Source organism: Rutilus rutilus (genome assembly GCF_951802725.1).
Source record: "Rutilus rutilus genome assembly, chromosome: 7".
Classification (NCBI taxonomy): domain Eukaryota; kingdom Metazoa; phylum Chordata; class Actinopteri; order Cypriniformes; family Leuciscidae; genus Rutilus; species Rutilus rutilus.
This window is the reverse complement of record NC_140221.1, coordinates 15598842-15625961: the sequence shown is the minus strand read 5'-3', so window position 1 is coordinate 15625961 and position 27120 is coordinate 15598842. Positions and strand designations below refer to the sequence as shown.

The following is a 27120-nucleotide window of genomic DNA, read 5'->3' as shown; positions in this document are numbered from 1 at the left end:
GATGGAGCGTTGCTTTTGGACACTGACTAGACTGATAATTTAGATGGATGTGATGATGCTTTAGTGTAGAATGGAACAATGTGATCCCAATACTTTGTTTTCTTTCGGTAGCGGAAAGAAAAAAAGATCAGTGGCAAAGAGTTTTTGGTTCTTTGGTTTGACCTTTCATGGGTTTTAAATAACTCTCTCAGAGGCCTTGTTGTTTTCTCAGTGTTGCAATACACTACTGTTGGACCTTTAAGCTGCTTGTAACTCATTGTCATTTGAGAGATTGGACACATAACATAAACCTTGAAAACAGATTTCTAGTCAGTATGCATGTGGGAAATAAATGTTTGAAAACTTTATTAAACTTTTAGGATATACACTACCATTCAAAAGTTTTGGGTCAGTGAGATTTTCTTTTTAAATGTAAAAAAATCAAATAATATTTTATTTATAAATATAATATTTATTCAGCAATGGTGCATTAAAGGGGACCTATTATGCAAAATTCACTTTTACTTGGTGTTTGAACATAAATGTGTGTCAGCATGTGTGTACGCAACCACAATGTGTGTACGCAACCACATAATGGTAAAAATCCACCCACTCATTTTTATGAATCCCCATAATTCATAAGCTGTGTCTCAGAATAAGCCGTTTTCAGTTTCTATGCAATGTGATGTCACATATGCTTAGGCCCCGCCCACAACTGCTGATGGACTCTGCCCTATTAGAATAGACTCGCTCTGTGTGAGCTGTACACAGTCCGCCATGTTTATCTCCTCGCCAGAGCATTTTACAGCAGCATTCAAGTAAGAAATGTATTCTTATCAAAGCTACTAAAGTTAATTCAATCAAGAACAGTGAGTGATTTTCTGTTTTTCTTTTGTTATTTTATTCATATTAACGTCATAGCAGAAGGTACTGTATATTACACTGCTCTACACAGATCTAATATACACATGCAGTTTCTTTACTTGCTATTTACATTCACAGACATAACCGACTGTTTTTATGTGAACTTTGTGTTTTTTTACATAACCTTGTGTGTTATTGACAGTTTGAGCACAATAAGACGTGAAAGAGAACTTAGTTTAATACTCACGGGACGCTCTGTCTGACATCCAGCTTTCTGTGCGGGTGCTTCGGGTGTGCACAAGTTTAGACTGATAAGGCTTTAAAAAACATGCCGATAATAAACTTTCATGATGATGAATCACTGCAATGTCACGTGAGCGTGACCGCGATAGAGATGATAATCAAAAACAAACAGATGTTTTCGTTTTTGGCAGAGTAATCCAATACATGAGCGGTACAGGCTTCGCCCTCTTCTGGAAAGCAGGGTGGGGAGCAGCAGCTCATTTGCATTTAAAGATACACGCACGAAAACAGCATGTTCTTTCTATCCATTAAAGAATCCTAAAATGCATACATTTTCACAAAACAATATTAAGCAGCACAACTGTTCTCAACATTGATAATAATAAGAAATGTTTCTTGAGCTCCAAATCTGCATATTAGAATAATTTCTGAAGGATCATCTGGCACTAAAACTGCAATAATGATGCTGAAAATTCAGCTTTGCAATCACAGGAATACATTACATTTGAAAATATATTAGAACAGAAAACTGTCTTAGTGATTGATCATAAGTCTTCTTTAAAAAGTAATATTAATAAATAAACTTTTGAATGGTATTGTGTAAACCAGTTTTATTTTAAATTCATTGTCTGGGGTAGGTCTTCTGTGGTTCAAAATTGTGTATAAGGCATAACATTAATATTGGCAGAAAAATGACTGGAAATTAATTAATTTGACTAAGTTGTATCTACTGTTGATATTAATGCTTGAGCTGTGATGTTGCTTGGAGGCATTGTAAAATCACAAATCAATTTCAACTAAATGTTAATTTGGTCAGTTTGTAACTGTAATTCATGTTTTTTTTAACAGGAGAGCTGTCTTTTTCTGCATGGTTCTTTATTGTACATGCTGTCTGAGGTTTTCACAAGCACAGTCTGCAGGTAAGTGATTTTCATTCATATATTTTTTAAAACCTGTATATTTTTCTAACACAATTTTAGTGCATGATCAGCATGCAAACTATGCTTATGTTCACTTTCACCATGGTCTTGACATCTGTGTCATAACCCTGTACGTTACATGAGCACATGGGTTCATTGAAGTCCAAAGACCTCACACTGCCTTGCAATAAAGTTTGAGGATACTTGACAGGACTTGGATAAATAGACCTCTAATGTTACAACCCATTGGAGTTTTCCATGAGTCAGAGGTGAAAGAGGCTATAGGTACTTAGTTTTTAAGAAGCAGTATGCTCCGTATTTGCCAGTGTTAACAATATTCAGATGATATATGGAGCAGCCTTTGATCAACAACATATGACTGGTCTGAGTCTGTTTATTTTTCTATAGTAAATCAGAAGCCATTGCTTCTGTGATTCTATATGCTTTGTGTTTGATTCCAACCTCATTTGAATGGCATTGTGCCTGTCACTGACTGAGTCTGCTTACTGTAGTAGTTTTGAATATTGGACAGATCCTGTATTTACTTCTAGCATAAATAATGCTGGTGGTCTATTCCTGCAATATACAACTGTCAATTCAATTGAGGTATTGTGCTTTGTAAAGATTCATTGAAATTACAGCACTGAGCATGACATAAAGAACTAGCATGTGCACTTTTTAAGATGTTAAGATGTACATGTTTGTTTCAGTCAAGTGGTCCAAACTTACTGATTCTCATTTCAAGGTGTGTCTAGATTTCCCACATCTGCTTTGACCAGATTTAATGTGGTGGGTGGTTCATAACATCTGTCACATTCAGTCTAACTCATTCATGTACACATAACATGTGGTGCTTCTGTGTCAGACATTAATGAAATGCAACAGCCATCATGTTTTAAACAAGTCATGAAAGGTGCCTTTGTTCTTGAGTGTATGTTTGATGTTTTTACCATATGTGAAACAGTCCATATAGCACATTTTCTCTCTGCTGGCTGAGATTTATCCAGGTATCCGCTGCATGACTTATTATCAAGTCATCTTTGTGAGCCGTTGCTGGATAGTTTCTGGAATTCTTCTCTAGCCTTTGCTCTTATCTTAAAGTATGATTTCCTGGGTATGACATTCCACTTTCCACTGACATTTCATTCTGACATAACGTCCTGTTGCCCTTGAAATTATGATAGATTTCACCTTGCTTCTGGTCAAGTGATCTACACACTTTACTGTCCCATTTCAAATGCATCTACTGACTTAAACAAACTGACATTATTAGATGAGAAGGGAACTGAACAGAGCTGGACGATGACATCACTGATATCTACAGAGCTGCTTTATAGCTGAATTGAACTCATTTCATATTTGATTATCTTTACACAGCTATTGAACAAAACTGGATCAACATTGAACTGACCTCAGCTGAACAATGACTCTATTTTCTTTTTAGAGATGCTTTACAGCAGAATTAAACTGTTTGCATCATTGAATCATTATTTTCCTGTTGATCCCTGTAACACTGCTTTGAAACAAACTGTATTGTATAAAGCACTAAATAAATAAAGGTGGCTTGACTTGACTTGACTTAACTCCATGGAACATTAGAGTCTGTAACAGGGCTCTTACTTTGACTTTTACATTGCGTCCTGACTATGGCTGCCACCTAATAGTCGACTAAACATTAGTCGACGAGAAGAGGCTTAGTCGACCAAATTTTAATTAAGTTAGACGCAAAAAAAAGGAAGTGGCGAAGTTACGCAGTCCGTAATGGACAGATCGTTAAAAATGCTAGTCCGGATGTGGTAATTATGTCGGGCTGGAAATCCAAACACTTGACTTTCATTTATTGACCTCAAACATGGTTTATCATTTGAAACATGTAAGTAGTAGCCTTAGTTAGCCACTTTACATAGCTGCTTACTCAAACGTTAACCTAGATTAATGTGCGCTATTATTAGTCGCATATCCAAGTGTTCATGCAGAGTGTGGAAGATAAATTAGTATTGCATGCTAAACTTAAGTTGCATTTCTCTCTAAATGCGCATCCACTATACTGTGGAGATGATGAGTTTGTGTGGTCAACTTTACCTTGGAGAGTTATTGGTATACTTCTCTAGCTGTTGCTTTTAGTGGTAAGTATGATTTCCAGGGTATGACATTCCAATTTCCACTGATATTTCATTGTGACATCGTTCATCTTTTCAACCGACACAGACTCAGAAATCACTAGTTTATTAATAAATTGTTAAAATTTTCAGGTAGTCTCCATGCTGTTTTTTCCAACACATTCATAATCATTACTTTTGCCGGTGTGCTGTGGCAAGCTATATATATATATATATATATATATATATATACACTGAACAAAATTCTAAACGCAAGACTTTTGTATCTCAGTATCTGGTGTGACCACCATTTGCATCACGCAGTGCACCACATTTCCTTCGCATAGAGTTGATCAGGTTGTTGATTGTGGCCTGTGGAATGTTGGTCCACTCCTCTTCAATGGCTGTGCGAAGTTGCTGGATATTGGCAGGACCTGGAACACGCTGTCGTATACGCCGATCCAGGGCATCCCAAACATGCTCAATGGGTGACATGTCCGGTGAGCATGCAAGAACTGGGATGTTTTCAGCTTCCAGGAATTGTGTACAGATCCTTGCAACATGGGGCCGTGCATTATCATGCTGCAAAATGAGGTGATGGTCGTGGATGAATGGCACAACAATGGGCCTCAGGATCTCGTCACAGTATCTCTGTGCATTCAAAATGCCATCAATAAAATGCACCTGTGTTCGTTGTCCATAACATACGCCTGCCCATACCATAACCCCACCGCCACCATGGGCCACTCGATCCACAACGTTGACATCAGCAAACCGCTCACCCACACGATGTCATACACGCTGTCTGCCATCTGCCCTGTACAGTGAAATCCGGGATTCATCCATGAAGAGAACACCTCTCCAAAGTGCCAGACGCCATTGAATGTGAGCATTTGCCCACTCAAATCGGTTACGATGATGAACTGCAATCAGGTCGAGACCCCGATGAGGACGACGAGCATGCAAATGAGCTTCCCTGAGATGGTTTCTGACAGTTTGTGCAGAAATTCAAAGATTGTTGCATCAGCTGTCCGGGTGGCTGGTCTCAGACGATCTTGGAGGTGAAGATGCTGGATGTGGAGGTCCTGGGCTGGTGTGGTCACACGTGGTCTGTGGTTGTGAGGCTGGTTGGATGTACTGCCAAATTCGCCTTTGTAGACGGCTTATGGTAGAGAAATAAACATTCAAGTCACAGGCAACAGCTCTGGTAGACATTCCTGCAGTCAGCATGCCAATTGCATGCTCCCTCAAAACTTGCGACATCTGTGGCGTTGTGCTGTGTGATAAAACTGCACATTTTAAAGTGGCCGTTTATTGTGGCCACCTGTGCAATAATCATGCTGTCTAATCAGCATCTTGAAATGCCACACCTGTGTGGTAGATGGATTATCTCTGCAAAGGAGAAGTGCTCACTAACACAGATTTAGACAGATTTGTGAACAATATTTGAGAGAAATAGGCCTTTTGTGTACATAGAAAGAGTTCAGCTCATGATAAATGGGGGCAAAAACAAAAGTGTTGCGTTTATAATTTTGTTCAGTGTATATAATTAATATCATAAGCGTCTGATTAGTCAACTTATAGCTTAAATGAGTGACTACTAGTCAACTAGAAAAATCTTTAGTCTGGGGCAGCTGACCAGTCCTGATCAAAGAGGCTTAATATAACGAGAATGGAAGATTATAGTGTCCCTATTCATTGCATATGTTTAGGACCTTCCAGAAGTACATAATTGTGAAATCTGTTTGTTCACGGGCACAGACCAGTGCACCGTGTACGGTGGTTTGTTTGAGCCAGACCAGTCGCCAGCTAGACAACCTTTTACCCAAGGAACAAAAACATGTTTAAATGACCAGAATTTACAACAACAATGTTCAAAGCAAGGCATAAAAATGTGACGTGAGGTGCAGCCAAGTATGGTGTCCCATACTCTGAATTTGTGCTCTGCATTTTACCCATCCAAGTGCACACACACAGCAGTGAGTATTGTACACACACACACACCGTGAACACACACCCAAAGCAGTGGGCAGCCATTTTTACTGCGGCGCCAAGGGAGTGATTGGGGGGTATGTGCCTTGCTCAAGGGCACCTCAATTGTGGGTAATGAGAGTGGAAGAGTTTAAGAAAAAAAGTGTAAGATGTAATGGCAAGATCAATTGTGTCAACTGGTCCTAAACTCGCTCACACTGGCCCTAGGTCAGTGGGTCATGCTTATCGCTGAGCCCTGCTTTAAAGAAGTTTATTTCATGCTGTTTCAGACTCCTTACTGTGATTTGTGAGTAGAACCAGTGGCTGTTCTTCATGTGTTCTTTTGAGGTGCATCGCAGGGAGTCTTGTTTTTGTTCGAGTTTTATGTCAGGATCTCATGTGATTAATGTGAAATTATTCACATCATTAATTTTCTAAATTCAGAGCAGTTGTTTTCCTGCTGTTTGTCAGGAGATGATCTGTCACCTCTTTCTGACATGCTTGATAATGAAGTGGCCATTATGTTAGTAAATCTGTTTAGATTTGCTTACAATACTACTGCAGACATAGTGCTCTCTTTCAACAATCCCGTCCACTCTGCTGATCATCATCTGGGCTTATGGGGGGATGGGGGGGGGGGGTCTTATTTTTTACATGTGCTTTTCATTTAGTGCTCATTGGGTATATTTTATAACCGCAAATGTTGAGCTGGATTTTGTTTATTCGGGATGTGTTTGGGTTAGATTTGGTTTTGTAATGCATACACTCATTTATTTTTATTCTAAACTCATTACTGACTGTTTAGAAGTGACAGCCCTAAGATAGATGGCATTGTGGTTTCTTTTACCACTTAATGCATCATATCTACTTGCTAGCAAAGGGATCACATAAGGCATTATTGATATTGGTTATAGCAGTTGTTTTACAGCCAAAGAAAAAAAAATCGTATGTATAGTCAATGTTATTGTCTTGATTTCCAGTAAAATGATAATTTTGCAAAAGTAGCAAAATTGTTATAAAACTTCATAGAAGTTAATTTTTCTTACCCCACTGCTTTGATAAAAAAAATGAAAACAAATAGTGAGGCTCATGCTTATAATATTGCCAGTTAAAATATACATAAAAAGAAGGGCTTATTATCTTTTGCTTAAGGAAGTTTACCTTGTTTTTCTTTATTGGGAAACAAGACAAAAATACAGATTTAGAAGAATGGATGTACATTGTTTTTTTGTTTTTTTTTGCCATCTTATACCCAAATCGACATATAAACTGGAATGCTTCAGGCAATGTGCTTGTGGTTTTGTAAATTTTATAGGGACGTTTGAGATGCACTCCCACTCACTTTACTTGACCTAATTTATTGCAGACCTCTAACGATCTAATGAATTTGTAGTACAGTTGATGAATCTGTAAAACATAAGCCCACACAGTGTTATTTTTCTACTTGTAACAATATCAGTAGAGTATTTAATGGAAAACTGAAGCATTGCCCCAGATGAAACATTACCTTTGCCGCATATGTTCTACACATGCTTTTGTTAATGATATGTTCCTATAATGAGCTCAGTGTCTCAGTGTGTGAGAAACAGCTGCAAGCCTTCAGTCGACTGCGACGAGATCCATTTTGATCTAAATGTTTTTTTTTTTTTTTTTTTTTGTCACAGTACATATATGTATATTAATTATTCCTGCAATTATTTGTCTTTTTTTGTAGATGTGGACGTGCTACAAAGATTGGGATTGGTTGGGAAAAGACAACCTGGGACACGCTCCACACCTCAAGGTGTCATCCCATTCAAATCTGGAGTCATCCTAACCCAGAGGGCGAGAATTGACATCCCAGTGAGCTCTGTCATCCCTCCATCACTGGGCTCTGCGTTTACTCTCATCCTTAGCGTATGTTCGCATCGCATAAACAATGCTTTCCTCTTCACCGTTGTGACAAAGAGGAAAAGACTGCAACTAGGGGTGCAGTTCATCCCTGGGAAGATCTTAGTTTACTTGGGCCAAATGAACACTGTAAATTTTGATTATGATGTTCACAATGGCCAGTGGCACAACCTGGCTTTGGACATCCAAGCCCAAAGGGTTACGTTATATACTTCTTGTGGGAAGACAAGTATGCATGCAGATTTGCATTTTAAAAATGAAGAAACGCTGGATCCAGAGGGCTCCTTTCGCTTGGGAAAAATGAGCCAGAACTCTGCGCAGTTTGAAGGAGCCATCTGCCAGTTTGATATTCATCCCTCTGCTAAGGCAGCTCACAATTATTGTAAGTACATTAAAAAACAGTGCAGGGAAGCTGACACTTATCGGCCTAACCTCCCTCCTCTTTTACCACTATTACCCCTGGACCTCAATATGTCTGTCACCATTCAGACCCCAAACATTGTAACAGAGATAAATGACAGACATTTTAGCTCTAAATCTTCACTAACACAAGACAAGATACACAATCATGAAACCTCACAATGCCTGAACATGTCTACTTTAATGACATCTCAGTCAGTACAAAGCACAGTGCCACCAACGATAGCCCAGCCCACATTACAGCCCCCCCTACAGGTCACAGCACAAACTGCCATGGCCTCCTTTGGGAGTAGGACATCACAAATATCTCCAAAGCCAACTCAACAAAGCAACCCCAGGAAGAACCTTGTAAGGGCTACTATAAGGCCACAGATATTAAAAGAGGACAGGATGGCTGACACTGCCGGACCAACAGGCCAACAGAAGAACAAATTGGATATCCAGACCCCTGCCACAACACATCCTAAAACTTCTAGCACATTCACGATGTCTGAGATTACAACATTAGCATCACGGAGACCTCTACAAAAGGAGACCTCCTTTTTCAGAACCAAATCCACCTCTTTTGAGCCTGTCACCCCTGCGGCCACAGATGGTTTCCAAACCTTTGACTATGAACCAACCCAATACTCCCTCTTGGCAGGGTCACCTGGACTGAAAGGAGAACCTGGACCACCGGTAGGATGTTCTTTAATATCTTTTTTGTAACCATGCTCTTTGTATTTTTCACATTTGTATGGATTGAAATTGGTAAAATGTTCTGCTAACATGACCTAGAAGGTCTTAATCATTATTTTCTCATTGGTGCTGAGGTATTGACAACTTGTTCATAGATTTGTTTGAAATACATGATGAGTGAGTTCATGAAAAATTAAGTAGTAGTTAAGATTTGGTTGAAGGTTTAAAAAAATATATATATATATATATATATATGTATACAGTAAATATATATATATATAATAAACGATTGTGGTCTCAACCTGTAACTGGGTTGGTAACATATTGTAAGGTATAAAAGGTTGGGTTGATATAACTGTCCAGATATCATAATGAATAAAAAAAGGTTTCTTGCTCTCCTCAATAAGAGCAAGAAAACCTTATTTAGTAGTCTGACAATGTTTTTTTATTATATCCTAGAAAAAAAAACTATATTTTAACAACATTATAAATATTTTAACTCCACTGCTTATACACAAAAAACTTTTGTCTTCCAAATCAAAGTCATATAGTGTGACTCACTAATATTATAAATATTTGAACTTCTTGACTACTTACAAATATTCAAAAAACTTTTGTCTGCCAAATCTAATGAAAGTTGTGTAGTCACTAACTCACAGTCATGTGGTCAAATCAACTTGCAGAAACATGCAAGAAAACATGCAAAAAACATAAAACTTATAGATATGACCCCTGCACACCTTATGACTGTGTGTAATAGTCAAGGTCAGTAAGCCTCTTAAAATATCCGAAATTTTTATCTTTTTTTGGCACGGTTAGTTCAGGTTGTAAAAAAAACTTCAAGTAATTTGTCTGTCAGGCTAGCAAAATTATCCATTTATTTTACAGTAAAATGTTATTATTACAGGATTTTCCCTGATGATTTTTACTGAGGGTGGGGACTTGCTTGCTGAAATACTCAAAGCTAAGTCAGGATACAGAACCATAACAACAAGGTCTTCAGCTTTCAACAGATCACTAGAACTTTGTAGTCTGAAGACCATTTTCTTTATTTTTTAAACAGTGTCTTATGGTGGCCAGATGGCTAGTGCTGCTTTGCTTATTTTGAAGAATGGTGAAATGTGAATTATTGGCTGTGGCCATGTTTTTTTGTGTGTGTGCATTGGCCTTGTCATCTGCCTCCATATGTTATATTTAACTCTTTCCTCGCCAGCTTTTTAGAAAAAAGTTGCCAGCCAGCGACAGCATTTTTGATCATTTTCATAAAAGTTTCATGACCTCTAGAATATTTTGTTGTAAATGCAATATATCAAAAGAAAGAAGAGACTCTCTGCTTTTAATCAAAAACAACCTGTTTTATTATTGCTTAATGCAACTTATCAACACTTGAATGTGGAAAATATGTAGAAAAAATCTACATTTTCAGCAAAAAGCTGAGAAAATCATGTTTTGTCAAAGACTCTGGATCAGTATAGATGGAGTAGATGGAGTCCATCAACACCAACAAAGCTTGCACAGTCCTATTCATCGTCCTGGGTCGACATTTCATTTGGTAATGTTAGGCAGATTTGATTTCTATGCTGTTTAATGTTGACGAAAGCATTATTTTACATATGCATCTGCTTGTATAACAGTGAAAACACGGAAAGCCGGAAAAATCAAGCATAGCGTTAGTTCTGGCAGGTCACGTTAGTCAAGCTCGCATCAGCTGACCCTCAGCTGATCCACATCTACCTATAGGAATACGACACCTATCACCATATACATATATAAGCTCCTTCAGTATTATCAGCAGCTATCGCGTTTCTCAGGAGCAAATTACCCTCCTCCATCCCCAGCTCCTCCTCTCGCCCAGTCAGGATTTGACATTCTGATTCCCCTTGAATCAGAATAATTATTGAATAATGTTGTACTTTAAATCTTGAATTAAATATATTTGCAAATTTTCATGTTGATTCTGTTCTGTTTACCCCAAGGGGGGTTATTGCTGCTCTCCCTGCTCTTATCCATGCTAGGCTGCATGGATGCGCAGGGAGTTCTCGCCCAGAACGGAACCATTCCGCCAATCCAAACTGTATGCTAATTGTCAATCATATTTGACGGTAGTGGTCCTGACAGAATTCGATCAATGGGTAGGAAACGTTGTTTCATAAATGATCGAATTTCCGTCAATCGCTGGGAAAGAGTTAAGTGCTGACTGTAGTAGTATTGCATACTATACATATTGCATAGTAGTATGGATTCTTTGTCAGTTGGTTTCCAGCTTCTTGAGTAATTCAATACATAACATACCACACACTACAAAACTACATCTTTTACCAGTTAAACGACTTCTCTGGGTGCAAAATGCTGGTTTAAGGCTGGAAAATGGTGTCATCATTGTTGCCTTTGAGTTTTTGGTGGTCTTGGTCTTAAGCCTAGTTTTTAAAATCCTTTGAAAGGGCATTACAGGCCGGTAATGTGTAATGCTTACACACTTTTTCCTTGTAGTTAAATAATGAGGTCACAAGCCAGCGGGTGAGAGGACACACACTGCAAAACAAAAAAAACGTAATCAGCAGTTTGTCTTGTTTTCTGCTAAACATATCTAAACATTCTTGAAACTTAAAAGCAAGAAAAATTCACTTGAGCAGCAAAATTGCGTACATTATGGGACTTATCCATATCTTGAATTATTGATTGTTCTTTAACCTATTGTCATATCTTTTATTATTACTTTAAAACTAAACCTTACTAAATGTACCTTTATGCTTAAACACAGCATATGTGCATATTTTTGTCAAGTAAATTTATCTTGGTTCACGAATGTTTAGTATATTTGTACTGGAAAACTAGACAAAAATGCTTCTAAAAAATATATATTTTGTAATAGGAATAATGTCCTTTGACAACCTGAAGGAAAGTTCTTTTTTAAATAAAGGTTGCACTGTGATTGCATGAGAATGAATCAATCAATCTTGTAACAGACTTACAACTATAAGTCTTCCTGGATAAGTTTCCATTTCTTGTGCATAAGATTTTTACTACAGGCTTGTGTGGGAGCGGAACTGTGCAAGTGAGCTGATATTTGCTATAAAGTCTGCCGGCCTCATCCAGCACTATTATGCAGTGTATTATGGTGCTGCATATACAGTCACAGTGAAGTTCTGAACTCTTTTCCAACAACAAACAACAACCAGATGTGCTGTTCAGTATGGCTGTCACACAGATAGCACTGTGCATTTTCGGGAGATATCCCCTTTAGCAATTACTATAAAATGTCTTGTTTCCTCCTTTTCTAATCTTTTCATTCCTTCTTGGAGGCAGAGAGAGAAAGAGAGATTGCTTTTATTCAGGAAATTTGCCACGTGGAAGAGAGAGTAGGGGGCTCAAATGGGCTCTTCTGTCTTTCTTTCTCTCTGGAAATCAGAATTACCATATTAATGTAATTCATATCAAGCAGACACTGTGCGCACAATGTCTCTTGGTCTATTATGTTTGATCTTACTCCATAGAAGCTCATTTTACTTGAGCAAGGAAGTTTATTGCATAAAAACTAAAGGCAGAGTAAATGCAGTTCATGTTTATTAAAAGTAGTTTTAAAGTAGATTTCTTGAAAACATTAATAGCGTACACCAGGGATAGGCAACTCCGGTCCTGGAGGGCCACTGTCCTGCAGAGTTTAGCTCCAACCCTAATTAAACACACCTGAACAAGGCAATCAATGTTTTCAGGATTACTAGATAGATACAGGCAGGTGAGTTTTTATCAGGGCTGAAGCTAAACTCTGCAGGACAGTGGCCCTCCAGGACCGAAGTTGCCTATCCCTGGCGTACACCTTTGAATAATCTTTTATTAGTGTGTTGCTTTCAAAATGATTAGAAACAGGAAGCTTGCAATTAAACATTGTGGAGTTCTGGCAGCATCGCTCAGTATGAGTATATGGGATCTTGCCAGGTCTGCAGGTGTTACGAAACATTGCCAGGAATTGTCTCGTATAATTTATTTGCAAGAAGGGATTTTCATTAGTTCAGAGTTGCCATCAGATGTGTATGCAACTTGGATTGCTGCTGACACATTTGTCACTAACACAATGCAAATTCCAAAGCAGATTGCAGGTAAATTATATAAAAATAACATGGATGATTGTTCTTCATTGACATTGCCAGATTTTTGCGAACTTGATAGAAAGAGAATATATAATAATATAACAACTAAATGTTTTTTGGCTTAATAGGCCCTTTTCACATGAGGTCATGCAACTTCTGTTTTGTGTATTCTTACTTGCGTCAGTATAGTGAAAGTGGAATACTAGCAGCACTTGAATGGATTACACCCAATATTTGTATATCTGCCACTGCCACAAATACAGTTAGAGGATGACTGCAACCACCTTTCGTCTACATTCAAGCCAGGCGTTTGGCGGATCTCAAATGAACTTACCGTTTGGTGAGATTTGCCGCTTGAAATTGAGGAAAAAGATGAAAATGGAGCACTAAAGTCACTCTTTCTGCTTCCCATAGTGTCTTTTATTGCAGATGAATTTGGTTAGATGTATTTGTCAGCATTTGTCAAATAAAAGGATGTTTTAGGCGTTTACTATAGTAGGAACAGAAAGACTTTTCATTCAATACTTTATGTAATTCACATGCACCTGTATGTTCAAGAATGAAGGTCAACATAATAAGCTTATATGCAGAGGTGTAAAGAGTACCTGTAAAGCACTTTAAAAGCTGTAAAAGTACAGATATCTTACAGCAAAAATGACTCCATTACAAGTTACAAGTCACCAATTCTAAATATTCTTATAAAGTATATAAACTATAAAGTAATGAAATAGTCAAAGCCTACTTGCACTTGATATGCAGGTTTTGGCTGGTTTTCATCTGCATTCATGTCCTCATCTCATATATGAATGCACTCGCATTCACGTAATGTATAGCCTTGTTAACTAATTTGGATGAGTAAAGAGTAAAGATATAGTACCTTCAATGCCCTGTAGATGGCGAAATCACTTCTTTTGTAGCAGAAATAAACTGCTGCAGAAAAAGTTAGGCCATGCTAAATGTAACGAGTAACTGCATTACTCATCTCAAATGTATTGGAGTACTTATTCAAAAATGTTGTCAAGTAGAGAGTAAAAGTTGCTAATATTTTTGATACTCAGTAAAACTAAAAAGTAGCCAAAAAGATACTTAAGTACAGAAACTAATTATTTACTCAAATTCTTAGTAGTGTAATACTCCTTATATGTAATTAAGTATGAAAGTCTACTTACTTTCATGTTAGTGCATTCTCTACGAGTCAGATGCACATGAATTGCTGGATCATAATATCAGACCTGTATGTGCTCTTTTTTATCTCCCTTGACTAAGTAAAAGGAAAACACTGACCTCTTAAATGCAAGCTCAGTTGATTCATGTGTGTAATTGATTTAAAGCTAGATGATGTGCAAAATTAACAAGGGCGCCTATGACTGAAACCAGTCATTTGCCAGTAAAACGAGCCAGAAAGTGCAGCAGTATGGACAGTTTATTGAAAACAACAGCAGTCCAATTTTGATTTATTTTTCAAATAACTTCAGTTTAGACGTTTAAAAAAAAAGTCCTCTCAGTTTTATGCCTGTTTTCAACCAACATTTTTTTTGCAGTTTTTCTCAATCGCTTTGGCACATTTTTCGAATTAGCCTTAACATTCTCTAAACTGTAAGTTCAGTTGTCACAACCGTTTGCTGCTGGAACATCAGAACTCTATGGCATCTCTGCAAAACGTAGTAACTCACCCAAAACATTTAATTCATGTTTCCAAACCTAGTTATTGTGTCAGTAAATTGGCCAAATGCCACCAAAATAAAAAGTCTTTTTCATCATGTGAGCCACACTGGTCAAAATGTTAAGATGCTTTTTCACCATGAAAATATTTGTTATATACAAATTTCTTTTCTTTTTTTTTTTTCTACTTTTTTGTTGACTCTAACTGCTTTCTATTCTGTACAAGAATATCAGTTTTGTCTGTGTAAATACAGATTCAGAGAGTAGGAAAAAATTTACTTGGAAAAGTCAACAATGTAGTAGCCTATACAAAAAGAAAATGAACATTTGTATTTTTATAGTACATTTATTTTTGCAGCAATGGTAAACTAAAAATTTGTTTACCATAATACATGTCAACTAAAAATTCTCAGTTGCTTGTCACTGCCTCCATCCAATAGGGGGATTACTGCCTTGTTTGAGAGTTCATTCAATGTCAGCAGGTAGATATTTAACACTAAATGACCCTTTTGTCACGATTTCCCTCCCTCCTTCTCTTTCAGGGACCTCCAGGACCTCCTGGCAAGCCAGGATTACCAGGAAAGAGAGGGCCAAGGGTAAGCCTGTTAAAATCCTTCACTTATTTTCTCATGTCTCTGTTGCCTAGCCAAAGCATAGGAGATCTATATGTTTTTACTTCATCCAAGTCAACCTAATATTTCCCTGCATGTTACATTAAGTAATTTTGTTTGCCAAAGTTGCATTAAAAGGTAATGAAATTGGTGTTTGGTGTGACTCACACTGGCAGTTTCACCATCGGCCACACTACCATGCTCCAGTTTCAATCACACTCCAATTGTTACTCAAGGACACTGGAACAACATGTTCTTTTTGTCAGGTGTTAGAAGGGGTAACAACATTGTAAAGTAAATTAGCATTTTAGAAATTCATCTAATGTAAATATTGCAAAAATATTATGCCTAACTATGCCATTCATTATTGAGGGGGGGTGAGGGTGGGGTGGGGTGGGGGGGAGGTCTTTGAACTGAGGTGCGTTCTTTTATTTATGGTCGAGGAAGGCTAGTTCCAATTAAACCCCAATTACCCATATGTTTGTATAAAACCAAGATCAACTTTGCATTTCCGATGGCCTGCCCTGCACTCAAAAATAGATTTTTGCTGCTTGTTCAATTTCCATGTAAAATCCAGTTTCTGTGAAATATTTTTTTTTTAATTGGATTATTATTTTAAATTGTTTGCTTAGTCCATTTGCATTGGGACTATATGAATAATTTTCACTGGCCATAATCAGATGTATGCAAATTCACATCCAGACCTACAGACATATTGAAAATTCCATATTTCTTGTTGTATATATTTAAATGTATTTCAAATCTTTAATGAAATTATTAGTTCACATTACAATACATTTTTGTTGTTGTTGTTAAGGCTTAATTTTATTTTGTGAAAAAGTTTTCCTCAATTTATTTAATCTCATTGAAGTCTTTCTTTGTTACAAACTGATAGTTTGTCATCAGGGTGAGTAAGTACCTTGTAGAAATGACTTTTTGCTCAGTAAGATTGTAATCAAGAGTGGAAGAAAGAGTGAGACAATGAGATATCAGTTAGTCAGTGATTCAAAGAGACTTCTCTTGGTGGAAGTCTAGATGTTTTGTGTGTGAGATACCTGCCCTGGCCTATGAGACTGCCCTTTAGAGAGGCCCCTGAGGGCTAGACTGTGGGAAACCAATCTGTTGAGCTAAAGAAAGGGCTCTTTGTAGCAGTCTTATTAAAGGCATTTAAAGCCTCACTGGTGCTCACCGGCTCTTAAGCTCTCCAGAGTGGCTGGGATCCTACACCATCAGTCAGTGCCCTAAGGTACTAAGAATATTTCACGTAACACCTGATATATATATATATATATATATATAAAAAAATCACTGATTTTTATTTTGTAATATTAAAGTTTTTTTAATTTATGTAATGTTTGTTATTTGTCAGTTTTCATTCATAGCAGTTCATATGCATGATACAATTTGTTACATGGGAAAAGACATTCAGCTTTGGTTACAGAAGTGCAAGCCAAAATTCGGTGCATTTAGACCATCAAAGATTAAAGGGTCATGGACACATCAGAGCAAACTGGGCATTGCAATGCAGCGAGCTACAATGGACGCTTCCATACCATACAGCATCATCATGCACCAATTTATAATATTTACTTTCATGTGTCCGGTGTAAGAGGCCTCAAACATTTTTAAAAAATGCGACCAGTGCCATATGTTAGATGGGCTTATTATTAGCAAAATGCTTGCATTCGCTCTACATAGTGTTAGCCTCAGTTGCTTACCGTAAAACTTCAAATAAGATTTCCTGGAATTTGTGTTAATTTTCTCTCAGACACCAATTTAGCTACGATAACATGACCCATTGCTTGAGTTCCCTCCTCTTGAGCTGCTTTAACACTCTTTTTAACTATTCTAACCATTTCAAAGAGTTCATAATTCCTTTCTTCTACTAATTTATTATTCCACCATTGTGACTCTAACTGCAACAATTGCACATGTGGAACATGAATTCCACCCAAGTGAAGAGGGTAGAGAATCTCAAGGCAAAATGGATCAGAAGGAATTGGACACAACTTCCCTCTGTATATCATATTTTCAATTATTCCATCATGTAATATATATACCACTGTGCTTCTGACACCTGCCATGCACCTGTGGCTTGATCTAAAGGAACTACTTCCCAAACTGCAGAACCATTAGGAGATAGACTAAACATTGTAGAGCATGAGCAAATTACCCACTCATGTTCCTCAACACAACAGTCTGTGGTAGAAATCATTGGTGTTTCACCTTCAGCCCAATATCCATTCCTTCCTAATCTAATTACTGAATTTCCTTGTCTAACACCCATTGATTGGAATCACCTAACTGTCATAATATTGCGCTTCCCATATTGAGGTTATATCATAGTCAAAGGTAATGTTCCAGAACCTGACAACAAACGATTGTGTTTATGCATCTGCCAATTCCTTGGCAGCATTATTAAGATGCTGACCCGCTGCTAAAATTTGTAGAGAACATTGAAGAGCCTTAGTGAGTCCTTTCCCAGTCATTGTTCCCACCCACTGAGTGTACTCACTTAGTTGATTAATTTGAGCAGTATTACTAATTGAATTGACAGAACCAAATACCCCCGCTATGTCTCCCCATATACTTCAAGGTTTATGATTTTGACTACTCAGAGGATCTCTAGAGGTATAATATTTAACTTCTTTTTCCAACCAACTCCTTATACCACAATAAGACTGATCAAAACAAGAAGGGATTTCAGGTTATAATTAATGCGTTGTCGCACCATGTGAGCTTCATTTATCAAGGTTTGGTTTCTTTTGCTAACAAAATACCATGAGCTGGTGCAATAGTTATATTTGGGCATGTTTTAGCTTTGTTTGTCTTTTCCGCAGAAAGATAAAAACACCTTCCAATATCCCCAGTTTCTAGTTCAGTCTCAGAATATTTATTCTCATCTTCTGAATGCCATACTCATATGTAATTTCCCTTCAATCTTGTTGTCCATGAGGAAGTATCCCTCAGAAACCCTTAACATGGCAACAGAATGGGATAAATACACCCTTGGGCCAATGAGTCCCATATTGTAAGCATGCGAAATGAAATTAATTTCCACATTAGTAGATGTTATAAGGTCTAACCCCACAACTTCACATTGTTCTTTTGAACAAGCACTACCAGAAAACCCCCCATCTTTCACAGGCCAAATGACTCTGCTTTTGTAACATTGATGGTAAAAGTTACATACACCGTAGATGTCCTCACGATATATAGCAAGGTCTTTATCATTACGTGGCACCCAATCCCATAATCCCCATATGGAAATAAAGGTAAAATGTTGGCCAGATTTCAGAGTTGCATTCCGAGTGATTCCTTGAACTTGAGGAGTCAATAAAGCTTGGCTTCCTTGGTAAATGCCAAGTAAAATTTAAAATAAGCATACCATTGTCGTTGGGTATTGAGAATAACTTGCAACCATCTCTAATCAATGTCAATGGAATTGATTCCTGAAATGGAAGCAGAGAAATAAGTAAGCATCACTTTTTTCTTCCCAATCTTTAAAGCTAATGGATGAACAGTGCTCTATCAGGCCATAAGGCCCTTTGGCCCTCATGTCCAGCAACTGGTGAAAAGACTGAAAGTGAAACTGGGTTTTTACTTTAGAATCAAATCCTGTCTTTCCTTTGAGGCAAAAAAGAGGCTTGTTGCAGCGACTTTTATGTCTGTACTGGACTACGGTGATGTTATATATATGCATGCATCTTCACAGTGTTTACACGCTTTAGACACTGTTTATCATGGTGCACTGAGGTTCATAACAAATCGTAAAACCCTCACTCATCATTGTGTGTTGTATACTCGGGTTGGCTGGTCTGCGTTGTCCATCCGAAGACAAAAACACTGGAATGTTTTTATTTACAAATCTATTCTCGGTTTACTTCCTTCATATCTTTGTACATACATTTGTAAAAAGTATGCTTGTAGCTATAGCCTCCGGTCACAGGAATTATTTTTACTGTCTGTTCCAGTGGCACGTACAGAATTTGGGAAAAGGGCATTTAAATTTGCTGCTCCCTCTGCCTGGAATTGTTTACAAAGTACATTGAAACTGAAGAAACTGGTTTCGTTGGACACTTTTAAAGTATTTTTAAATGATTTGGAGAAGGAAACATCGGGCTGTAGATGTTTTAGCTAGCTATGTAGTGATATTGAAATTTGATTGGATTTGCTTGTGTGTGTATATGTGTATGTATTGTTGGATGTTTGTTAAACTCAAACGTGCTGTGTCTGTCAGTCTTGGCCAGGACGCTCTTGTAAAAGAGATTCTTAATCTCAATGTGCTTCTTTCCTGGTAAAATAAAGGTTATAATAATAACAACTTCACATTGTTCTATTGAACAAGCACTACCAGAATACCCCCCATCTTTCACAGGCCAAATTACTCTGCTTTTGTAACATTGATGGTAAAAGTTACATCCACCGTAGATGTCCTCACGATATATAGCAAGGTCTTTATCATTACGTGGCACCCAATCCCATAATCCCCATATGGAAATAAAGGGTAGAGTAAAATGTTGGCCAGATTTCAGAGTTGCATTCCGAGTGATTCCTTGAACTTGAGGAGTCAATAAAGCTTGGCTTCCTTGGTAAATGCCAAGTAAAATTTTAAATAAGCATACCATTGTCGTTGGGTATTGAGAATAACTTGCAACCATCTCTAATCAATGTCAATGGAATTGATTCCTGAAATGGAAGCAGAGAAATAAATAAGTAAGCATCACTTTTTTTTCCCCAATCTTTAAAGCTAATGGATGAACAGTGCTCTATCAGGCCATAAGCCGTCATTATCATTTTGTTCATTCACTAAGCAAGGTTTAACTTGTGACCAATGATACCATCTATCTGTTCCTACACCCTTACCTTTAAGGCAAACAGTTGTATCAGTTGAGTCCATGCGACGAACAACCGTATAAGTCCAAAAAAAAAACTAATAATAATTTGATGTATTTTATACATCTTATGTATACATTTATGTGCTTATCTAGCTGCTGCATCTGCTGCCGTGTTTCCTTGACTTTCTTTGGACTTGTCAGATTGATGTGATTTTACTTTGATCACAGCTGCTTCTCTGGGTAAGTGGCATGCTGTAATCAAGCAACGAATTATGGAAGCATGTTGTATTTCGCTCCCACTGCTAGTGATAAGTCCACGTCTTTTCCACAGAGCCAGGTAGTCATGGACCACACCAAAAGCATAACGACTATCTGTATAGATGTTGACTTGATCTCCTTTCGATAGTTCAAAAGCTTCTGTAAGTGCTATGAGCTCAGCTACTTGCGCTGAAAATTGCCCAGAAAGAGCTCCCTTCTTCAGAACAGTTCCATCAGCTTCCACTACAGCCCATCCAGTATGTCGTTTTCCATCAACTTAGTAACTGGATCCATCGACCCATATCTCTTTGTCTGGTTTTTCAAGAGGGATTGCATTAACAGGACCAAGACTTTCTTCTTCTACCTGTTCCCTTTCAAGGGAACGAGCGTTGCGTCGAGTTTGACGCTATGGGAACGCTTTGCGTGATGATGTCTTGAAGCACATGTAAAATCAGTCCAATGGCGTGGCGGAACGTCAGATGCGGGTGACGTCACGTACCAGGAAACTATAAAGCCTGCTAGAAAACAGAGAGCGGCAGCTTCTGTGTCTTCAGTAGCGCTCTATGTGAAATCTGTCTCTGTCTATTTATTGTTGTCTTGTCACTGAAAGCAATTATGTCCAGCGAACAGTTCAGAATGTGTGTGCATCCCTGCCCGCGTTTTATTACGGGTAGGGACACTCACGTTCTGTGCATTGTTTGTTTGGGAGAGGAGCATGCCCAGTCAGCACTCGAGGGTGCTGGCTGTGTGCATTGCGAGGCGCTGTCCATGCGCTCGCTCCGATCCCGGCTGAGTTTCTTCCGGGAAGCTCGCGTTCCCCAGGGCTCGGGTCCCGCTGCTGCCGAGGCACAGCGGCGATCTCAGTCCTGGGGTTCGCAAATGGATCTTTCAGCGGGGTCTGAGACGGGCTCTGCCCTATCTCAGCCCTTACCTGATAGATCCGGTGTCTCTCATCAGGGTTCGGAAGCACGCGCGGCGGTTTCTTCCCCCCCGGTGATTGAACAAACACTGCAATTGTCCAGTTCTGAGGAACTGGATGTTGTTAGTGTTGAGGCTGAGTCTGAGGAAGCCCCACCTCAGTCTCATGCATTTGAAGAATTGCTGGATGTAGTGACAAGAGCGGTTGATAGACTATGTATTGAGTGGCCAACTGATAAACAGGACGTTCGTTCAAAAAGTAAACTTGACGAACGCTTCCTAAAGAGTATGGTTATGGGGAGATGCCGAAGGTGGAAGAGACGCTTGCGAGCTATCTCTCTCCAGCGATGGCATCTTCCCTGAAAGCTCCGGCGTTGCCTAATAAGCCCCTCAGAGTCACATCTTCTCTGGTGGGCAAGGCTTATTCAGCGTCTGGTCAGGCTGCAGCGTGTCTTCATACTATGTCACTGCTGCAGGCTTATCAGGCTGAATTATTGTGTGATTTGGATGAGGGCGGGGGTATTGGTCCTGAGGTGGTTGCTGAACTACGCAGAGCCACAGATTTGTCTCTCAGGGCCACCAAGGAGACCGCTAAATAAACCGGGCGGTCTATGGCAGCCCTGGTGGCCACTGAGAGGCACCTGTGGCTCAACCTCAGCGACATTAAAGACAAAGAGAAAAATGTTCTTTTAGATTCTCTGGTTTCTACGCATGGTCTCTTTGGCAACGCTGTTACTGCTGCTGTGGATAAGCTTCAGGAAGCTTCTAAGCAGGCAGCTGCTTTGCAAAAACTTCTCCCCCGCCGATCTTTTCATGAGGCTGCTGAGCGGGAGCAGCCTCACTCATCAAAAAAGAGCACTGAATATCGTGCGACTCAAAAACAGAGCGTGTCCTCCCGTGCTCCCCCACGTAAATCTCGGGGACACGGAGGGCACGCTCAAACCCAGCAGCCTTCGAGGGGTAGGACGGATCTGCGGACCGTGATTACCGCCAAGAAGGCTGCTGGGAAAAAGTCCTGACGTCCGAGGGCTCAGGACATATGAGGGTAGTCCCCCCCGAAGTGCAGCGGTCAACACCTCTTTTTACGGTGCCCGTCTCCCTTCGGTACCCTCAGGGGACCGTTCTGCCAACCCTGCCACCTCTGGTGTTTCAGGGCGCAGCGGTCTCCGGCGAGCACATATCTCAAGGACCACCCGGAAACGTAGTGGCCTCGGGATGCCCGCCCCCTCCGAGGAGGGTGTTAGAGCAGTCCGTTCAGTCGTTCCCTGCCGGTGCCCCGTTACAGGGCGACGAACCGACTACTCAACAACAGAACCCAGAAGTCAGTCTCGAGAGACTGGTACCTCTAGTAGAATCTTTGACAGCGTGGAAGCTACTGTCAAATGTTTCTCGTTGGGTCCTGCAGACCGTGGAAAAAGGGTATCAGATACAATTCAAGAAACGCCCACCTCGGTTTATGGGGGTCCTGCCCACAGTGGTGGGCCCGGTTATGGAACAGGAAGTAAACACTCTGTTAGAGAAAGGGGCCATAGAGTATGTACCTCCCTCCAACAGGGAAACCTGGTTTTACAGCCGGTACTTCATAGTTCCAAAAAAGGACGGGGGATTGCGTCCCATTTTAGATCTTCGAGTTCTGAACGAGTCAGTCATGCAGCTCAAGTTCAAAATGTTAACATTGAGACAAATCGTGCCACAGATCAGGTCCGAGGACTGGTTTGTCACGATAGACCTCAAGGACGCATATTTCCATATTTACATCCGTCCGTGTCATTGGAAGTTCCTGAGGTTTGCTTTCGGGGGCAAAGCATACCAATATCGAGTTCTTCCATTCGGCCTGGCTTTATCACCCCGCACTTTCACCAAATGCGTGGATGCAGCTCTGGTGCCACTGCGCCTCCAGGGTATTCGCATCATGAACTACATCGACGATTGGTTGATTTTAGCTCAGTCGCATCAGGTAGCGGTTCAACATCGAGATGTTGTTCTCGCCCATATGAAAGAGTTGGGGTTACGGCTGAACGCCAAGAAGAGTGTGCTCACTCCTCTCCAGAGGACCACTTTTCTAGGCGTGGTATGGGATTCAGTGCTGATGCAGGCGCGCCTGTCACCTCCACGCATAGAGTCCATCCTTGCAGCTGTGAAATATGTAAAGCTAGGCCAGCTACTCACTGTCAAACAGTTCCAGAGACTGTTGGGTCTCATGGCAGCAGCTTCCAACGTGATACCTTTTGGGCTGCTACACATGAGGCCCCTGCAGTGGTGGCTCAGGACCAGGGGGTTTTCCCCGAGGGGCAACCCATTTCGCACAATCAAGGTCACGCGGCGATGCCTACGTGCCTTGGTTATGTGGAAGAAACCTTGGTTCCTGTCGCAGGGCCCAGTGCTGGGAGCTCCTTGTCGTCGCAAACTGCTAACGACGGATGCTTCCCTCACGGGCTGGGGAGCGATCCTGGAGGGTCGCTCGTCTCAAGGTCTGTGGGAAGACCATCATCGTTCCTGGCATATCAATCGCCTAGAGATGTTAGCTGTCTTCCGGGCTCTGAGGAGCTTCATCACAGATCTCAGGGGACACCATGTGTTAGTGCATACGGACAACACGTCGGTAGTCGCCTATATCAACCACCAAGGGGGTTTGCGCTCGCGCCCATTATCCAATCTGGCACGCCATATCCTCTTGTGGTCCCAGGGGAAGTTGCTGTCTCTCAGGGCAGCTTACATCCCCGGGGTCCAGAATATAGGAGCAGACACTCTGTCGAGACAGGGGCTGAGGCCCGGGGAATGGAGGCTCCACACCGAGGTGGTGGAGCTGATATGGAGGGAGTTTGGCCAAGCACAAGTGGATCTGTTTGCGTCTCGAGAGACGTCTCACTGTCCACTTTGGTTCTCCCTCACGCATCCAGCTCCTCTGGGACTGGATGCTATGGTGCAGACGTGGCCGAGGCTACATCTGTACGCTTTTCCCCCAGTTGCTCTGCTCCCGGGAGTTCTGGAGAGAGTTCGCAGGGACCGGGTTTGCCTGCTTCTTGTAGCCCCGCGCTGGCCGGGCAGAGTATGGTTTCCCGATCTTGTGTCGCTCCTCGACGGGCCTCCTCTGGAGCTACCCGTCAGGAGGGACCTTCTGTCCCAGGCAGAGGGCTCGATATTTCACCCTCGGCCAGAACTGTGGAACCTGTGGGCTTGGCCTCTGAGGGGGCCCAGCTCATAGAGTCAGGTCTCTCAACTGAGGTTGTTGAGACCATTCTACAGTCCAGAGCTCCCTCCACGAGGAAACTTTATGCCCTGAAGTGGAGAGTCTTCACTTCTTGGTGTAGTGACCGTCGGTTGGACCCAGTTAACTGCCCAATTGGTACAGTGCTGGAGTTCCTGCAGGACCGGTTCACTGCAGGTCTGACCCCGTCCACTTTAAAGGTCTATGTGGCGGCCATAGGTGCTTACCACATTCCTTTGGGTGGAATGTCTGTGGGGAAAGACCCTTTGGTATCTCGTTTCCTTCGTGGCACTTGGAGGCTGAGGCCTGCAGTTCGCTCTAGGGTGCCACCATGGGATCTGTCCATTGCTCTGCAAGGCCTTTCCCTGGCTCCCTTTGAGCCCATTGAGGAGGTTCCTGAGAAATTTCTAACTCTGAAAGCTCTTTTCCTTCTTGCTATTTCTTCTCTTAAGAGGATAGGGGATCTCCAAGCACTGTCGGTTGCCCCGTCATGCTTAGAGTTTGCTCCGGGCATGGTGAAAGCTTTTCTTCATCCTAGGCCGGGCTATATCCCCAAGGTCCCCACTAATGTGGCCAGACCTGTTATTCTGCAGGCCTTCTGTCCTCCTCCCTTTCTGAATGCGGACCAGGAGACTAATAATTTGCTTTGCCCAGTCCGGGCATTAGATGCTTATGTCCACAGAGCTGCCCTGTGGCGTAAAAGTGATCAATTATTTGTGTGCTTTGGGTCCCCTAACAAGGGATCTCCAGTGTCTAAGCAAAGAATGAGCAAGTGGGTGGTTGAGGCTATTTCGCTTGCTTATGAAGCGGCCGGGCAGCCTTCTCCTATGGCTGTCCGGTCACACTCTACAAGGAGTATGGCGGCCTCCAAGGCCCTTATTTCAGGAGTTTCTCTCCAGGACGTGTGTGATGCGGCAGGCTGGTCCTCACCGCACACCTTTGTCAGGTTTTACTCCTTGGACCTGGACTCTACACCAGGGTCTCAGGTCCTGTCATCCTAGTGCTGCTCTACATGATTTCACACAGGACAGACACTTGTAGCTATGGGGGCGTTGGTATAGACGTTCCCATAGCGTCAAACTCGACGCAACGCGAGTTCCCTTGAAAGGGAACGCCTCGGTTACGACTGTAACCTCGGTTCCCTGAAGAGGGAACGAGCGTTGCGTCACCTTGCCATATCTCCTTCATGCCTGTCAGCTGCTACTTCAGACTTTACGAAGCTGCCGCTCTCTGTTTTCTAGCAGGCTTTATAGTTTCCTGGTACGTGACGTCACCCGCATCCTACGTTCCGCCACGCCATTGGACTGATTTTACATGTGCTTCAAGACATCATCACGCAAAGCGTTCCCATAGCGTCAAACTCGACGCAACGCTCGTTCCCTCTTCAGGGAACCGAGGTTACAGTCGTAACCGAGGCGTTTTTCACACTCATGTGGTATTCCCTTCATTCCAGCATCATTGTTGTAGGGTTATGAGAAGTGTCCCTGATGATTTCCACTCTCAAATCCTTGTTCAGCAAAGTTGCTTCCCATCTTGCTCTCCTTGCGTCAGTTATGGTCTTGATGTTTGTGTTGTTCAACAGCGTCACTGTACTGTGTGGAGTGTGCAGTATGATTGTTCGTGCTCCTATCAGATTTTCAACAGCATCCACTGCCCATGTGGCACCATCAAGGGCTTGTATACATTGTGGTTGACCAATCATAGTGACAGAAATCTTTGTAGAAAAGTATCTGACGGGTCTGTACTGATCACCTGGTTTTTAACACAGTACTGCTGAGTAGGTCTCATCTCGCACCCTGGTCCACAAATTAAATGGCAATCGTCCATCAGGATACCCAAGGCTGGGGCTGAAGTCAGTTTCTCTTTCATAGAAGTAAACGCTTCCTCAGCTTCCGGTGTCCAGTTTATCTGTTCCACTCCAGGCTTTCCTCCCTTGTACAGGTCGATGAAAAGGCTAGTGATGCTGGCAAAATCAGGTATATACTGATGACAATAGTTGAAAAGTCCCATCACCTTCCGCATTCCTGTACCTGTTAGAGGTTTTGGAAGTTGCCTTAATGTCATTTGATGTGCTTCAACTGATGAGTCTAATTCTTGCCAAAACTCTGTGTTTGGATCTTGTCTCTTCAGAGGAGGCAAGGCTGTGAGAATGGCTTGAAGTTCTCCTGGTGTGAATGGTCTCTCTTCTGTCATAATTTTAGATTCTTCCCTTTTAATAGCAGGTGAAGAAAATTCAGGACCGATCTTATCAACTGTGATCATGTCGTCTAAATGGTCTTCTTTCTAAAAAAGATCCACTTTTACCCCAGCATCATTCAAATATTTTTAGAGGTTTACTGATCAGAGCAACTTAAACAAGCCACATCAAATTCAAATGACTTAATTTAAATCTATATATTTTTGTCTTAATTTTTTTTTTTTTTTTACTATGTCTGACACATATATTCATTGGCAACACAACTGGTACTTTAAA

The 27120-nt window shown here is 40.8% G+C and overlaps 1 protein-coding gene across 1 annotated transcript in view; it reads left to right on the top strand.

Moving 5' to 3' along the window:
• The window catches only part of col27a1b (collagen, type XXVII, alpha 1b), a 113447-nt gene that overhangs the window by 1951 nt on the left and 84376 nt on the right, over window positions 1-27120 (top strand). The window contains exons 2-4 of the mRNA XM_084414038.1: window positions 1936-2006; window positions 7791-9064; window positions 15357-15410. Coding sequence (XP_084270164.1) covers window positions 1936-2006; window positions 7791-9064; window positions 15357-15410 — 1399 coding nt within the window. The remainder of the gene's footprint in view (window positions 1-1935; window positions 2007-7790; window positions 9065-15356; window positions 15411-27120) is intronic.